Source organism: Malus domestica, chromosome 02, assembly GCF_042453785.1.
Source record: "Malus domestica chromosome 02, GDT2T_hap1".
Lineage (NCBI taxonomy): Eukaryota > Viridiplantae > Streptophyta > Magnoliopsida > Rosales > Rosaceae > Malus > Malus domestica.
In genome coordinates, this window is record NC_091662.1 from 8,633,061 (window position 1) to 8,651,074 (window position 18,014).

At 34.7% G+C, this 18,014-nt stretch overlaps 2 protein-coding genes across 4 annotated transcripts in view; both read left to right on the plus strand.

The window, feature by feature from the left end:
• Positions 1 to 10,314, plus strand: LOC103416284 (TMV resistance protein N-like). 2 transcript variants are annotated; one of them, XM_070807707.1, is made up of 7 exons: positions 1 to 716; positions 1,584 to 2,688; positions 2,815 to 3,129; positions 3,280 to 4,206; positions 4,327 to 4,995; positions 5,592 to 5,890; positions 10,211 to 10,314. In XM_070807707.1, exons 1-6 carry the CDS (start codon positions 217 to 219, stop codon positions 5,880 to 5,882), a joined length of 3,807 nt encoding a protein of 1,268 aa, XP_070663808.1. In that variant the 5' UTR covers positions 1 to 216; the 3' UTR covers positions 5,883 to 5,890; positions 10,211 to 10,314. The 2 variants fall into 2 exon arrangements, with proteins under 2 accessions (XP_070663808.1, XP_028954472.2); XM_029098639.2 differs by lacking the exon at positions 10,211 to 10,314 and adding an exon at positions 6,669 to 7,002.
• LOC103431732 (TMV resistance protein N-like) overlaps positions 10,214 to 18,014 on the plus strand; it is an 18,925-nt gene continuing 11,124 nt past the window's right edge. The window contains exons 1-6 of one of the 2 annotated variants that reach the window (XM_070807730.1): positions 10,214 to 10,314; positions 13,480 to 14,386; positions 14,477 to 14,578; positions 14,706 to 15,020; positions 15,172 to 16,098; positions 16,219 to 16,881. In XM_070807730.1, coding sequence (XP_070663831.1) covers positions 13,484 to 14,386; positions 14,477 to 14,578; positions 14,706 to 15,020; positions 15,172 to 16,098; positions 16,219 to 16,881 — 2,910 coding nt within the window. In that variant the 5' untranslated portion in view covers positions 10,214 to 10,314; positions 13,480 to 13,483. Of the gene's footprint in view, positions 10,315 to 13,479; positions 14,579 to 14,705; positions 15,021 to 15,171; positions 16,099 to 16,218; positions 16,882 to 17,057; positions 17,234 to 18,014 lie in introns of those variants that run through there. The other variant, XM_070807729.1, reaches the window with a different exon arrangement.

Below are 18,014 nucleotides of genomic sequence, written 5' to 3' on the forward strand. Positions count from 1 at the left end.
TTTGATGAATGGAAGTTCCCAGGAAGGTTGCTTTCCTTTAACTTTATCACGTTCACATTGAAGGTGGTAGGAAACTGCTGCTTCCTACATAGGCAGAAAATCACGCTAAAGGCATGATATATGTATTATAACAAGAGCGAATTCTTGGTGCGAGTACCAGTCCAGCATCCATACTCAATTCTTTGAAAGGCTCTTCAATTTACCTGGATTTCTCCAATGAACAATCAACTTGTCTCTTCTTCTTCTTCTTCGTTCAGCAGTCCTCCTTCGTGGAAGTACGATGTCTTTTTGAGCTTTAGAGGAGAGGATACACGAACCAATTTTACAGATCACTTTTACAAGGCGTTGGACGACAAGGCAATCAACACGTTCGTTGATCGCCAGCTTAGAAGAGGAGAAAAAATATCTCCGGCTCTTCTCGAGGCAATTGAAGAGTCGAGAATTTCAATCATTGTATTCTCTGAAAACTATGCATCGTCAAGATGGTGCTTGGAAGAGCTCGTACGTATCCTTGAATGTAAAAAGTCAAGGAAGCAAATTGTTTTGCCAGTTTTTTACAAAGTGGATCCGTCCGATGTACGAAAGCAAACGAGTAGTTTTGGTGACGCGTTTACAGAAAAGTTCAAATTCGAAGACAACAAGGAGAAGATCCTCACATGGAGGAGTGCTCTTACAGATGCAGCAAATTTGTCAGGATATACTTTCAAAGAGGGAGAGTACGTATATTTCTTCCCCTTATACTGCCTTTAATCTGAAAAGATGACTTCACCTGAAATTCAATTTTCTTTACATAAAACCCAACCTAGTTTTTGTGCTTGACTAATTAAGCTTAACAAGTTAGATTTATATCTTTCGGTTTCCTAAAATACCCATAATAACAATTTGATTCTCTTGCATATTTATATCCATTTATCGTGTTAAACCTATTGCAAGTTTAACTGGTCATTACTAATTGTGTTAAATTTCGAATTGGCTGGATTAATTACCCCAGTGTACCCATTTTTTATTGTTCAAATTTTAAATTTATTAATATATTTTGGTTTCCCAATTTTGTTTGAAAAATCAATTTACCTATGGTGTTGTTTTATAATTTACCGATTACTAATGATGTTAGGTAAATTAGTATTTTTAGGAAAGAAATGTTTCATATCCATACAAAACATCTTTTTTCATCCGAACAACAACATAACATTTAAATGCAAAAAAAAAAAAAAAAAAAAAAAATGTCTCTGTCTTAATATTTTTTTTAACAAAAGGAAAAAAAAGAAGTCAAAGTCTTAAGTATGGAAAGATGTTAGGATTTTACAGAGTAATAAACGGCAATGTGAAATTGTGAATAATGGCATTGGGGTAAATCATTTTTATTAATGGGTCAATTATTATCTTACATGATTCTGTATTTACTTGCAAGCGGCACATGCTTGACTGCATCAGTGATATTATCCATACCTCTGTTTTTTTTCAATCTTTTTTTATCTTTTCATTCTCTTCTTCTTCTTACATTTTGTTTTTCCTTTTTCAAAGAAATATAGCAGAAAAAGTTGATTGGCTAAATGTGTCAATTTTTTTATATAAACTGGTAGGTATGAAGCTACATTTATCAGTCAGATCGTGAACGAGATCCTAGTCCTTGTACTACAAGGCCCGCATTTGAATGTAGCCAAGTACCAAGTTGGAATGGAGTCTTGTGTAGAAAAGGTGAAAAAGCTTTTAGATGTCGGTGGAAATGATCCGTGTGTGGTTGGGATTTGGGGGGCATCTGGAATCGGCAAGACAGAAGTTGCAAAAACTGTTTATAATGCAATTGCTTATAAGTTTGAAGGTAGTTGTTTCCTGGCAGATGTTCGAGAAAAGTCAATGCAATGCGAAGGCCTACTCCAACTACAAAAGACTCTTCTAAGGGAGATTGGTGGTCCAGAGTGGAAAGTTGACAATCCTCACCGAGGAAACAGACTTATAGAGAAACTGTTGAGGCGAAAGAAGATTCTCTTAATTCTTGATGATGTGGGTGAACTGGAGCAGTTAAACAACTTGGTTCAAGTTGAATGGCTCGGTGAGGGTAGCAAAATGATCATAACCACAAAAGATAAAGGATTGTTGAATTGTTATGACGTTGAGTTGATATATGAGGTCCAAAAGTTAGAAGACGACAAGGCTCTTGAGCTCTTAATTTGCAATGCCTTCGGACAAAAAGAACCTTCAAATGATTATTTGAAACTCGCACGACGTGCAATAGCATATGCTCAAGGCCATCCGTTAGCACTTAAACTTATGGGTTGTTATCTACGCAATAAAAGTACAGATAGTTGGCATGCTATGTTGGATAGTTGTGATTCATACGGAGGAGAACCTTATACAGGTATTCAAAGAATACTTCGAAAAAGTTATGATGCCTGGGATTATGTTGTGCAACAAGTTTTCCTCGACATTGCATGCTTCTTCAAGGGCAAACATAAAGACTATGTGTTACAAATATTAAGAAGTTTGAATCTCTATCTACCTCCAGATTGTCTTGAAGAACTCATTGATAAAGCCATCATAACTATTGAAGATAATAAGATTTTAATGCATGACTTACTAGAAAAAATGGGTAAGCGTATAGTTTATGAAGAATCACCCAATGAACCAGGCGAGCGGAGTAGATTGTGGCATCATGAAGATGTGTACCGTGTTCTAACTGAAAACATAGTAAGTAGAATATATGTTCTTGCATTTGATTTAATTGGCATGATTTTGAAAAGAAAAAAAAATTAAGACCCTTTTGAATTGTTTGTTATACTATTTGTTTGTTAACACTATTTCTTTTCCATTTAGGGAACAAGGAAAATTAAAGGCATTGTGGTGAAGTTCCCCAAGCCGTCTGTGATACCCTTGAATGCAAAAAGCTTTTTCGAGATGGTAAATCTTGAAATTTTTATAAGTCGTAATGCACACTTTTCTGGATGCATTGAGTATCTACCCAACAATTTGAGGTGGATTGATTTCGGTAGAGATAAGATTCAAGGCTGGGGATCCAATATTCTTCCAAAGCATATACTTGCATTCAATTTGCAATCCAATTGTCATCTAAGGCATGTTGTCACGTTTATTATGCCAAACAGTGACATCTCACAATTGAAGGTATTTCAGGTATGTATACGTATTATAAATTAATTTGGACTATTACTAATTTAATTGTATATTTTATTTTTGGAAAAAGAAATTTGTCAAAGCTTTTCATCATTAATTATTCTATTTAAAGTTTGTGATTTTTTTTTTCTTTTGATTTTGATTTCACAGAATTTGGCAATGCTTACATCTTTGAATTTAAGTGGTTCCGAATTCTTAGAAAAAATTCCCAACTTATCCGGAAGTCCAAACCTAAGGGAGTTGATTCTAGATGAGTGTAAACGTTTAGTTGAAGTTGATGATTCTGTTGGATTCCTTGATAAACTTGATACATTAAGTCTTTATGGGTGCTCTAGGCTTGAGAGATTTGCGACGAGACTTAGATTGAGATCCCTTCAAAACCTTAATCTTGGTGGTTGTACAAGGCTCAAGAGTTTCCCAGAAATAGAGGTCGAGATGGAATCTCTACAGAATTTGTACATAGAAGAAAGTGGCATAAGAGAATTGCCTTCATCAATTGCATATCTTATTGGGCTTCATGAATTGTGGGCAAGTAATTGTGAGAACCTTACAGGTACATCATTACATCACATTTATGGGTTGCAACATCTCTTCAGTATTCAAATGAATGGATGCCCAAAACTGGTGACATTTGGGAAGTTTTCAACTCGCTTAGATACTTCACATTACAACGGTATCCCATTAGCCCTTTTCAGCGTAGGCTGCCTTGATCTTGAAGGATGCAAATTATCAGAAAGTGATTTCCTTGTGCCTCTTCAATATGAACCATCCAGTCTTCATTGCTGGTCAACATTAAGATGGCTTAATCTGTCGAGAAACAATTTTGTTAGTCTTCCGGATTGCATTAGCAAATTTGTCAACTTGAAAACACTTTATTTGACTGGTTGCAAGAGGCTTCGGGAAATTCCACATGCCCTTCCACCAAATCTAAGGGAATTATATCTGGATGATTGCACATCATTGGAGAAAATTCCAAAGTTGCCCCCGGGGCTTAGGCGTCTGCGGTTGACTAATTGCTTTGGAGTAAGTGGCGACGAGGTGGCAAAGTTGGAAAATAATTTGTTGAACTTGAATCAGGTTCGTCTCTCCTCTCTTAATTTCTCTTGAAGTTAAAATATATAATTTGTTGATACTTGGCAGGGAGAACGGATCACGATTGTTTGTAATTAGTTATTTACATATTATTCACTATTACAGGAATCTCCTCGATGCTCTCAATTGGTAGTTACGTATCCAGGCGATGAAGTTTCAAAGTGGTTCAGCTATACCTCTAAACATCCAACAGCCACTAGGATTGAAAGTGTACGAAATGATGCAAGGCAACTTGATTATGTTGGAGGTAGTGAATTTAGTTTTGAAATTCCTCTAAATTTACAGGAGAGGGAGACGTTGTTAGGATTGGCTCTATCTTGTGTTTTTCCACCTTTATCAGAATTGGGATATGATTCCACTTGTCGTATTCAAATCAACGAAGCAAGTGATTATCAACAATTTGAGCAGTTGAGGAAAGGCGTGGAGACAGCTCATGTGGGGCTCATGTTAGTGGATTTAGAAGAGAAAAAGAAGCAGGGAGATATTTGTAAAGTTAAATTTCAACTCTCCGCACGGGCACCCATTAAAATCTGCGGGGTGCACCCCTTATTCCGCAAAGAATATGAACGGCTTCCCTTGTCTTTGGGACCAACGAGTAGTCTTGGATCCTCAGATATCGTCGATGATGAATATGATCGGCAACAACAATGGCCTTTCTTATCTTCGAACCCAGCGGATGATCATCCGAAACGCACGCAGATTCATCACAATGTTCCTTCTGATATTGAGGAGCAAGAGCAACCGTCCATAATTTCTGATTTACTAGGAGTTTGGGTACGTACATTTCAGTTTTAGCGATTTTTTTATTATTCTTTGTTGTGATATCTTTTTTAAATTAATATAATAAAAATTAATTAATTTAAATTAAATAAAGGAAAAATTTTGAACAGTTTTCAATCTGCATAATCAAAGGTTTCGTATCTTTAGAAACAAAGATTTCATATCCGTAGGTGGTTAGTTATTAGAAAAAACAGAAACCACATTTGTATCTTGAAGTACCTTTCACTAATAAAATCAAATTCTAATTAATCAAAACAAACAATTATGGAAGGAAAATATACAAGGGGAAATGAGATTATAAGCACAAAATTCAAGATTAATTACCTAAAAACTTGGTTTTGTTCATATAAGTACAAAATTTCTACACGAAGATTAAAGAACTACATCGTTTGGATGAACATGTAAACCACATGCTTCTCTCTCTGTTAATCAAGTTTTCACGCAGAGGTGGAAGACTTGCAGGACTACTATTTTTTTATTAGCATTTACTTCTGCCTTTTCAATTAATGAATAGGTGGAAATTTTGATTTGGTGTGGATTTAGAAAAGAAGCAGGGAGATATTTGTAATGTTGAATTTTTTTTCCTCAAGGGCGCACGCATTAAAAGTTTCGGGGAGCACCCACTATTGCGCAAAGAAGACGAATGGCTTCCCTTGTCTTTGGGACCAACAAGTAGTCTTGGAAAGAGGCCTCGTCCACTTGGATCCTCAGATACCGTCCACGAGGAATATGATCGGCAACGACAATGGCTTTCCTTATCTTCGAACCCGGCGGATGATCATCCGAAACGCAGGCAGATTGATCTTAATGCTCCTTTTGATATTGAGGAGGAGCAAGAGCAACCATCCATTTCAGATGACTCACAATTTTTTCTTCATTAGGAGTTTGGGTACGTACATTTCAGTTTTAGTATAACTAAATAATTTTTTTATTTTTTTGTATTGTGAATTTGTGGTACCTTTTTAGATTAATATAATAAAATTAATTAATTAAAATTAAATACATAAAAAATTAGGGTAAATTACATTTTACTTCCTCGACTTTGGGTTGCATAACAATCTCATATCCCATGTTTTAAATATTGCTAAATTATACATCAATTTACAAATTTGTTGCAATATCATACATCCATCAAATTTTTTGATAATTTATATGTTAAATGTTGACATGGCAGACATGGGCCCGCTCTCTTACCTAACTAGGTTATAAAACTAATTTAATATTAACAATTAGAGAATTTTTAGTTCTCAATTAAATTAAAATTAACAAACAAATTGATGGATATTTTAACGGAGGTTTAAGATTGCAACAAATTCGTAAGTTACTCAAGACATTGCAATGTTTAAAAGATGAGGTATAACTTTGTTATAAGACCCAAAGTTAAAGTAGAAACATGTAATTTACCCAAGAATTTAAACAGTTTTCAATCTGCAGAAACAAATATTTCATATCGGTAGGTGGCTACTGGCTAATTATTAGAAAAACAGAAACTACATTTGTATCCTAAAGTACCTTTGACTGTGAGTGAGTAAGCCGCAGACCTACACTAATAAAACCAAATTCTAATTAATCAAAACAAACAACAATGGGAGGAAAACGTACAAGGAGAAATGAGATTAAGAGTAACAATTTCAAGATTAATTATCTTAAAACTTGGTTTTTTTCAGATATATAAACCTACAAGGAGAAATGGAGATTATAAGCACAAAATTTCTGCAGGAGGATCAAAGAACTACACCGTTTGGATAAACATGTAGAGCACGTATTCCTCTCTCTGTTAATCAAGTTTACACGCAGAGATGGAAAACTTGTTGGAGTACTGTTTAATCAAGAGTACTTTTTATGAGCATTTCCAATTAACAAATAGGTGAAATTTTTTGATTTGGTGTTGATTAATAAAATTTAGTACGATTTTAATATCAAGATGAGACAACAATATGTAGAAAACATGGCCATAATTTCACAGGTCTCTGTCCCTATATATTAATTCCTTGCAGATTCTGGGATGGAGTTTGGGTCAAAATTGCAGCCAATCATGTCTTGACACATTTTTGGTTTTGGACAAATACTCTGTCTCCCGCCTTTTGCCATTTATGGGTCCTTTGTTTTCTCTGTTGCTGCTGGGACAGAGTCCATTAGATTTGCCCGTTTATTTTCTTTGCTTGGTGCAGGAGGTTAAGGTTGGGTTTGGGAGTGAGGTGCTTAAAAAAAAACATCCATGAAAAAAAGCTGTGAGGGTTTTAGGTGTTTGGTAAACTAAAAAAAAAGAGCTTATTTTGGAAGCTGCAGTGAGAATAAGCTGAAATCAAAAGAAAAAGCTGAAGCAGCTATTTGCAGCTTTGGAAAACTGGCTTTTTTTCAAAGCACATGGAGTTACATGGCTCCTTTAATGAAAAGACCCACTATTAGACTGTTTTTTTTTTTCATAACATTTCTGTTACGAACTCGATTTGATCCTAATTTACGTCGATGCTCTCGTGACATTGAGTATGATTTAATTATGTCAACGGGAAAATAATTTAAAACCATATACGTACATCCACGTCACTACGACTTGAGGGTATAATCATCATTTCCACACATTCGAGGATAAAATATATATTAATTCAGGACGGGTCGTCACAATACTTGTGTTAAAAAAGTAACAATACTTGAAAAATAAAACTACCCTCAGCTTATATAATTACATGTAGTGTACCATTATTGTTCTGGACACTATAAAAAAGTTCTCTATAGAAACTCCCACTTTTAAGAGGTTCTCTTAGGTCTGGTTTGGTATTACTATGCTTTGAAAAAAACCTGATTATGCTGTGCTATGAGAATAAGCTCATTTTGCTGCTTCACGTTTTCATCTTTTTTTTTTCATCTAAAACTGTGAAAATAAGTTATTTTTAAGTGTTTACCAAATACGTTTTTGAGCTCAACTTTTTTTATACTCACTTTTTATAAATGTACCTCAATACTAAAGTAGTACTTAGCATTCCTTTTAAAAATAGTATTGAAGATTGTACACAATCACCTACCTACCAAAATATCTCACTGGTCCATTAGATAATCAAGAACATTTATTTCTTAATTATTTCTTAATAGTTTATAATGCTTTAGATTTTAAAAGTGTTACTGAAGTTTGTACATAATTATTTCTTACAAGTCGTGGCACTTTTTAGAAGACATTTTTTCACAAGCCTTTGTAGAGCTTTCTCACCGGCATGGCCTAATCTCATATGCCACAATCTAGTAGTATTTGAATCAGATGTGCCCATATTTTCAGAGACTACAGATGCTTCACCTATCACAATGCTTCCCTGCAATAAATACAAATGGCCACATCTAGGAGCTTTCATCACAACAAGTGCATCATAAGTAACTTTCAATGTTTGTCCATCTGAATGAATCCTGAAACCTTTGGATTCCAAAGTACCCAAAGAAATAAGATTTTTCTTCAAATTCGGTACATACCGAGCACCTGTCAACTCTTTAACCATGCCATCATGCAACTTCAAACGAACTGTACCAATCTCTTTTGTTGTGCAAGGATTGTCATCTCCCATGAACACAACTCCACCATCAAACTCTTTCAAGCTTGAAAACCAATCCTTGTGAGGAGTCATATGATGAGTACAACCCATATCCAACACCCACTTAGTAGCACAATCAAATGATGAGGAAGTGGTTAAAGCAAAATCAGAAAAATCTGTTTCAATCTCAGCAACATTAGTTTCAGAACTTTCTTTGCCTTTGGTCTTCAACCTAGGACAATTTTTCTTCCAATAGCCCTTATTATGACAAAAGGCACATTCATCCATTTCCAAAGGTTTTCTACCTTTAGACTTTCCTCTAGGTCGAGACTGTGATTTTTTCCTATTAGAAGATGATCTTCTCTCCGATGATCTACCTCTAACAAATAAAGCTTCAGATGTACTATCATGATTTTTATCTCTATGCCTCATTTCATAATTCATCAAGGCATTTGACACATCTTCAAATTTCACAGTTTCTTTACCATGCATAATAGTGGTAACAAAATGCTCATAAGAGTCCGGCAATGAATTCAACAATATTAAGGCCTTATCTTCATCCTTAATATCCTCATCTAAATTTAACAAGTCGGCAATCAACTTATTAAAAGCATCAAGGTGTCTAATCATTTTTGTACCTTCTTTGTATTGGAAGCGGTAGAGCTTTTTCTTCAAGTGTAGTCGGTTCTCTGCACTCTTTGTCATATACTTGTCTTCCAATTTTTTCCACAACACACTTGCTAATGTCTCCTGCATCACAAAATACTTCTGAGTTTTTGCAAGACACAACCGAATTGAAGAGCAAGCCCACAAATTTAATTTCCCCCATTCCGGCTTCGACATAGCTTCCGGCTTCTCTCCCAAAGCGGCAAGTAGATCTTGTTGAGCCAACACATCTTTGACCTCACATTGCCACATTCCGAAGTTGTTTGTGCCATCAAACTTTTTCACTTCGAACTTTGCATTTTGCACCGTAGTTCTTGCAAACCCGAAGCTGCTTCCAAAAGGATTCTCATCTTGCCCGTCTGACATCTTTGACAACTAGACAGTACCCAAGAGCAACCAGTGCTCTGATACCAATTGTTGTGCTAGGATAACACCAAACCTTTTAGAACTAACTCATGATAACCCACAAGAAATATATCAAATAGAATGCAAGAACAAAATATTAAAGACACCAAGATTTTAACGAGGTTTCTTAACAGTCAGTGTAACTGGAGTACTTCCTCGGAGCAGTAGGAGTTCACCCAATAATCCACTATCAACCAAATGGGAGTTTACAAAGTATTGGCAATCTCACAACCCAAAAGCCCAATACACCTAATAGCTCTCACACACCAAATATACAAATAGAGGAAGAAATATAATGAATAATTTCTTCTCTATACATATAGCTCAAAACTATTACAACAACTACTTTGGTGGATGATTACTAACCAAATGAAGCAGCAACTTCTTCTTTCTTTTGGGCTCTCTACAACTCTCCTTGCTCTCGGCAGAAAATGAACTCACTTACTAAAAATGAGCTTTTCCTTCCTTATTTCTTCTATCCGAAAAAAGCCTCATAATTATGGCTTTAAAAAAAGCCACAAAACATGCCACAAAATAAGGAAACATAATCATGTTGTCATTTCTTTTCTTTATAATTTTTTATAGCCAAAAGTTGACCACTTGGACACATACTCCAACAGCAGGTTGATTAAGGGCCTAGAGATTTGGATTTTATCACTGGAGAAGCGGCCCGTCATCTTCTTCCTGGGCTCCCCCGGCGTCGTCAAACGCTCTCTCATTTCCCGTAAGCTCTCTCTCTTTCTCTCTCCTTTGATTGATACTAAATTCATGACCTGTTGATTTGTTGGATTACTGGGTTTGGATTTTGACGATGCTTCTGATTCTTCATCGTCATCTCAGCTGGTAGTTGATGGTTACGTAAAATTTTGAATTTTGGGATCAAAGAATTCAACTCTTAGGAATTTTGGGAACAAACAATTCGTTTTGAATTCTTTTAAAATGTGTATTTTGATGATTTTTGTTGTAAAGAAATAGATGGAATATCTCTACAAATTACTACACGGCTGGTGTTTCGGTATGGATGGCTCATCTCCATGACGAATTTTTTATAGAGTCCCTCCCAATGTATGAGTAGTTGGCTGCCTTGATCTTGGTTTTCGACACAACTGAGGTTTTGGTCTCTTGCCACTCACTCTTTGTCACTTTGTTTACTTGTTTAGCATGATTTTCAATGTGTCTTATATCAATTTGCTCTTATTATGCTGCGGTTGTCGTCTCTGTCTGCGCTTAAGAAATGGGTATCTCAAACTGATCTTCAAAAGATCGATATACTAGTATGCATAGGGAATAAGGTAATCGTGTTCCGGGTCACCCGGTTCATGACGAATATAGAAGACGACTGCAGAAGCTTGGAGACCCATTTGCTGATGACGGTCCAGGGTTCACTGCGTATGGAATCTCCGAGACTGAAGGAAGCAGTTTATTGGGCAGGTTGCCCTGTGGATAGAAGGTCCACTAGTAAATCATCAATTTATTTTTAGACAACTTAATTTTAACTCTTAAAAAAAGATGAGTTTTATACTATAATCTTGTGTAAGATTAAAATCTAATTTTAGTTAAATTTTATTGAGTTCTTTAGATATAAACCCTTGTAACTCTTATTTCCTATATAAAAACTCACATAATTATAAACATTCAAATAAAACTCAAATTTAAAAGTAATTGCCATGTATGAAAGTAATTGACCTATTAATACAAAATATTTACAACTTGGTACCACAACATTCAAAATAAATCAATAAATATTATTACTCACCTTAATTACAATGAACAAATAATTTATTGCATATTATTACCCCTAACACACACACACATGTATAAGCATATTATTACCCCTAACACACACACACACACACATATATATATACATATATATATATATACATATATACGTTCAAATGTGTATGGTACTACCGCAAGGTCTATATATATATGTATATGTAAGTATGTATGCACAGTACTACATATATGATCAAGCATATTATACTAATTAATCTACCTATATGTAAATTTATGATGAGCAAATAACATATATTTTGTATGTATCATCATATATATTGGGCACTTTTTATTATTATATGTACAAAATAATAGGTAAAATAGTATTGAATAAAATAATAATATTTTTTTATGTAGGTACATTATTTTGCATACATTGGGTTTGCTTTATTATGTAGGTAAATTATTTTGCATGTATTTTACATATAGGTGGGAAATTATTTTTCTTTTTTTAAGCAATCTAACATTTTAAAATTCGAATAGTAGGTGCATTGAATCAAATAACATTTTTTGTAGGTAAATTATTTTGCATGAATTTTTAGGTATACCTGGCTTTTTTTTTGTTATATATATGTGTGAGAAATAATTTACCTACATTTATATGTAAAATATAATTTGTTGACTTAACTAAGCATAGGGGTGGGTTCGGTTTAAATCGGTTCGGTTTTTTGCCAAAACCGAAACCAAACCGAAATTTCGGTTCGGTTCGGTTCATTTTTTTTTCGGTTCGGTTATTTTTTGGTTCAGTTTTTTCCGGTTCGGTTTCGGTTTATTTATTTATTTTTTTTCAAAAAATGAAAAACATTGAAATTTTAAATTTTAACATATCCAACACAACCATAATTTAAGCATTCTAACTAGAATCAAAGACAATAAAAATAAACATTTAAAGTTGAACTAAAATCATCAATCAAGTCTTCCAAAGTCCAAACTAACAACCTCACAACACAAAAAGCGTACAAATGACTTAGAAAAGTTAAATTGTATGATGTTGTTCAAAGATCAGGGTTGTTTGCTTGTAACTGCATGTTGACAACTTGATTAGTAAAAGTAATGCGTGGGTGGATTTATTTAGTGTGTGTTGGATTTTTTTCCATCACAAATTACCCAAGTAATCTACCCGAAATAAATGTTTATGGATTCTCTTACATGTTATATAAGAGTAGATTTGGAAAAGAAAGCTGGAGCAGAAGTAGACAGTGCTATGGAGATGGATGTAGGTACTTCAGGATGAGGTTTGGTTCCGGAACCTTATATGGGGGAGAAATAATAGGTTAGGGATTAGAGTTTTTATAGGCCTTTTTTTAATATTTTGAGCTTAAAGTTTGGCAACACATTGGGTTTAGCACATTTTAACTTACAAATTGGGTTTAGAAAATAATACCCAAAACAAATAATTAAATAAAAAAATTAATTTAATTAATTCGGTTGGGTTTCTAGATCACTAAAACTGAATCGAACCAAAAGAATTCGGTTCGGTTCGGTTTTTTCAATTTGGTTCGATTTTTTCGTTCGGTTCGGTTTGGTTCTCGGTTTTTTTCGGTTTTCGATTTTTTGAACCCACCCCTAACGAAGCATGTAATATTACATATATTAGGCATATTTTGTTGTTATTATATATTAGGCAATAAATTTATTATTTATTATTTTCGTAAAATCATTAATTCTCTCTTACAATCTATGTGGAACTAATTGTGTACATCAAACATTCAAATAGGGGTGTTTTGGGCATCAAAATTTTTTAAATGTATAAAGTCAAATATAATTAATGAATTTGCTGATGTGGAATCTAGTTAATGGGTTTTATTTGAGTAAAAAACTTATGACGGGTTTTATGTGGAGAAAATTAAATTTCAGGGGCTAAAGTCATATTTTCAGTTTTATTTTCATTTCATTCATCATAATATATTTTGATGTCTACATTAGTTAAACTAATTTTTTCTTAATAATATATTCCGATACAATTTGTATAATCTTTCATTTAAGTATATTAATTTATTTGATATATTTCGGATATCCATCTATACAAATATATATAAGTATGTTAATTCAATATAATACATTTCCTTAAGTAGCTACATTAAATGTGTGATTTCTTTTTAACTGGCAGGTCGATGGTTACATTAATCAGCAACATTGTTGAGAATATCTTAGTAAAAGTACTTGATGGCACATATTTGAATGTGGCCAAATACCCAGTTGGAATAGATTCTTGCGTTCAAGAGGTGAAAGTGCTTTTAGGGGTCGGAGGAAATGATTGTTGTGTGGTTGGGATTTGGGGGACACCTGGAATAGGCAAGACAACAATTGCAAAAGCTGTTTATAAGGCAATTGCTCATGAATTTGAAGGCAGTTGTTTCCTGGCAGATGTTAGAGAAAGATCGACATCACATGGAGGCGTAAACCAATTACAAAAAGATCTTCTTTCTAAAGTTCTACGTGTTACAGAGATAAAAATTGACGATGTTTATCAAGGAATCAGTTTTATAAAGAAACTGTTGAGGGGAAAAAAGGTTCTCTTAATTCTTGATGATGTGCATGAATTGGAGCAGTTAAACAACTTGGTTGAAGTCCATCAGTTAGGTGAAGGTAGCAGAGTGATCATAACCACAAAAAATAAAGGATTGCTAGAATCTTGTAAAGTTGAGCTGATATACAAGGTCCAAAAGTTAGAAGACAACAAAGCTCTTGAGCTTTTTAGTCGGAATGCCTTCGGAAAAGAAAAACCTCCAGATGATTATTTGGGACTCGCACGACGTGCAATAGCCTATGCTCAAGGCCTCCCGTTAGCTCTTAATCTTATAGGTTCTCATCTGCGTAGTAAAAATATAGATCGTTGGCAAGATATTTTGGATAGTTACGATGAAGAACCTTATAGAGGGATTCAAAGAGTACTTCGGAAAAGTTATGATACCTTGGATTATGTCTCTCAACAAGTTTTCCTAGACATTGCATGCTTCTTCAAGGGTGAAGATAAAGACAAAGTGTTGCAGATATTAAAAGGATCAAACCTCAAAGTACGTCAACATTGTATTGATGCTCTTGTTGAGAATGCCATTATAACTATTGAAGATAATAGGATTTTGATGCATGACTTGCTAGAACAGATGGGTAAGCATATAGTTTGGGAGGAATCGCCCACTGAACCAGGCGAGCGGAGCAGATTGTGGCATCATGAAGATGTGTACCGTGTTTTAACTAAAAACAGAGTAAGTAGAATATATGTTCTTGCATTTGATTTAATTGGCATGATTTTGGAAAGAAAAAAATTTAAAATTCTTTTGATTTCTTTGTTATACGATTTGTTTGTTAACACTATTTATTTTTTCATCTTAGGGAACAAAGAAAATTAAAGGCATTGTGGTGAAGTTGCCCAAGCCAGTTGTGATACCCTTGAATGCAAAAAGCTTTTTCAAGATGGTAAATCTTGAAATTTTTATAATCTGTAATGCACACTTTTCTGGATGCATTGAGTATTTGCCCGACGATTTGAGGTGGATTGAATTCGGTGGAGATGGGCTTCATGACTGGGGATCCAATATTCTTCAAAAGCATATACTTGCATTCAATTTGCAATCCAATTGTCATCTAAGGCATCTTGTCACGTTTATTATGCCAAACAGTGACATCAGACAATTGAAGGTATTTCAGGTATGTATATGTATTATAAATTAATTTGGACAATTACTAATTTAATTGTATATTTTATTTTTGGAAAAAGAAATTTGCCTAAGCTTTTCATCATTAATTATTCTATTTAAGGTTTGTGATTTTTTCTTTTCTTTTGATTTTGATTTCACAGAATTTGGCAATGCTTACATCTTTGAATTTAAGTGGTTCCGAATTTTTAGAAAAAATTCCCAACTTATCCGGAAGTCCAAACCTAAGAGAGTTGATTCTAAATGAGTGTAAAAGTTTGGTTGAAGTTGATGATTCTGTTGGATTCCTTGATAAACTTGGTACTTTAAGTCTTTATGGGTGCTCTAGGCTTGAGAGATTTGCGACGAGACTTAGATTGAGATCCCTTAAAAGCTTTTCTCTTTCTGGTTGCACAAGGCTCAAGAGTTTCCCAGAAATAGAGGCCGAGATGGAATCTCTAAAGTATTTGGTTATAGCAAAAAGTGGCATAAGAGAATTGCCTTCATCAATTGCATATCTTACTGGGCTTAAACGTTTGTATGCAAGAAAGTGTGAGAACCTTACAGTTACATCATTACATCACATTTATGGGTTCCAACATCTCGACTATATTGAAATGGATGGATGCCCAAAACTGGTGACATTTGGGAAGTTTTCAACTCGCTTAGATACTTCACATTACAACGGTATCCCATTAGCCGTTTTCAACGTAGGCCGGCTTTCTCTTATTGGATGCAATTTATCAGAAAGTAATTTCCTTGTGCCTCTTCGAAATGAACCATCCAGTCTTCATTGCTGGTCCACATTAACAGATCTTGATCTGTCGAGAAACAATTTTGTTAGTCTTCCGGATTGCATTAGCAAATTTGTCAACTTGAAGGGGCTTAAATTGCAAGGCTGCAAGAGGCTTCGGGAAATTCCACATGCCCTTCCACCAAATCTAAGGGAATTATGTCTGGATGATTGCACATCATTGGAGATAATTCCAAAGTTGCCCTCGGGGCTTAGGCGTCTGCCGTTGACTAATTGCTTTAGACTAAGTGGCGATGAGGTGGCAAAGTTGGAAAATAATTTGTTGAACTGGAATCAGGTTCGTCTCTCCTCTCTTCATTTCTCTTGAAATTAAAATATATAATTTGTTGATACTTGGGAGGGAGAATAGATCATGATTGTTTGTAATTAGTTATTTACGTATTATTCACTATTGCAGGAATTTCTTAGATGCTCTCAATTGCAAGTTACGTATCCAGGCGATGAAATTCCAAAGAGGTTCAGCTATACCTCTAAACATCTAACAGCCATTAGGATTGAAAGTGTACGAAAAGATGCAAGGCAACATGATTATTTTGGAGGTAGTGAATTTAGTTTTGAAATTCCTCTAAATTTACAGGAGAGGGAGACGTTATTTGGATTGGCTCTATCTTGTGTTTTTCCACCACGGCCTTTACCAAAATTGATTGGAGCGGGGCGTTATTACATTTTTCGTATTCACATCAACGAAGCAAGTGATTATAAAGAATTTGAGTGGAGTGGGAAATGCATGGAGAAAGCTCATGTGGGGCTCATGTTAGTGGATTTAGAGAAGCCGGGAGATATTTGTAAAGTTAAATTTCAAGTCCCCGAATGGGCAGGCATTAAAATCTGCGGGGTGCACCCCCTATTGCGCAAAGAAGATGAACGGCTTCCCTTGTCTTTGGGACCAACGAGTGGTCTTGGATCCTCAGATATCGTCGATGATGAATATGGTCGGCAACAACAATGGCCTTCCTTATCTTCGAAGCCATCGGATGATCATCTGAAACGCACGCAGATTGATCACAATGTTCCTTCTAATATTGAGGAGGAGCAAGAGCAATTGTCCACAATTTCTTGGGTACGTACATTTCAGTTTTAGCGATTTTCTTATTATTCTTTATTGTGATATCTTTTTTAAATTAATATAATAAAAAATAATTAATTTAAATTAAATACAGGAAAAAATTTGAACAATTTTCAATATGCATAATCAATGATTTCATATCTTTAAAAACAAAGATTTCATATCTGTAGGTGGTTAGGCCATCTCCAATCGGGTCCAGAGAGTTAGAGGGTCGAAAATAACCCAAAAATCATCTCTAATCGAGGACTACGCCAGAGGACTCATGAACCCCACATAATCTGAACAGGCCAGAGGGCCAACCGGTTGGCCATCTTCAGCCAGCCAACCAGCCAACCAGCCTGCTTGCTAGCCCATTTTGTCTCTTTTTTTTTAGTTCTTTCAGCCCAATTTAGGTTTAGGGATTAGGAATTTTTTTGGTCCCAGTTCTTTTTTTTTTTGGACGATTTTTTTTTTTAAATTTCTAATTTTTTTCCTACATCATTTCTCATATATTTTTTACCATTTCATACTATCTTATCTTATTTTATTTTAATTCTTCACATTCCATACTATAGTCCTTTGGCCCTTGGTTGGAGATGATTTTTTGTGACAGGACTAAAACGAGTTCTTTGGTCCTTTGGCCCCCGGTTGGAGATGAAGGCAAATATGGTCATGTACTGTTCATTAAAATATTAATATCTTGAATGGTCAGAGGGCTAAAACGAGCATTCTGGTTAACCTTCGGTTGGAGATGGCCTTAGTTATTAGAAAAACATAAACCACATTTGTATCTTGAAGTGCCTTTCATTGATAAAATCAATTTCTAATTAATCAAAACAAACAATTATGGAAGGAAAATATACAAGGAGAAATGAGATTATAAGTACAAAATTCAAGATGAATTACCTAAAAACTTGGTTTTGTTCATTTAAGTACAAAATTTATACACGAAGATCAAAGAACTACATCGTTTGGATGAACATGTAAACAACATGCTTCTCTCTCTGTTAATCAAGTTTACATGCAGAGATGGAAGACTTGTAGGACTAATGTTTAATCAAGAGTCGGGGTGTGCAACTATTTTTTTATTAGCATTTACTTCTGCTTTTTCAATGAATGAATAGGTGGAAAATTTGATTTGGTGTTGA

What these genes read in the sequence shown, in the direction of transcription:
- LOC103416284 (XM_070807707.1), top strand. Translation starts at nt 217, where the DNA reads ATGAACAATCAACTTGTCTCTTCTTCTTCTTCTTCGTTCAGCAGTCCT. An exon ending in CACAATTGAAGGTATTTCAG is followed by an intron (nt 3,130 to 3,279) that starts GTATGTATACGT and finishes TTGATTTCACAG; the next exon opens with AATTTGGCAATGCTTACATC. An exon ending in CTGATTTACTAGGAGTTTGG is followed by an intron (nt 4,996 to 5,591) that starts GTACGTACATTT and finishes TTTTTCCTCAAG; the next exon opens with GGCGCACGCATTAAAAGTTT.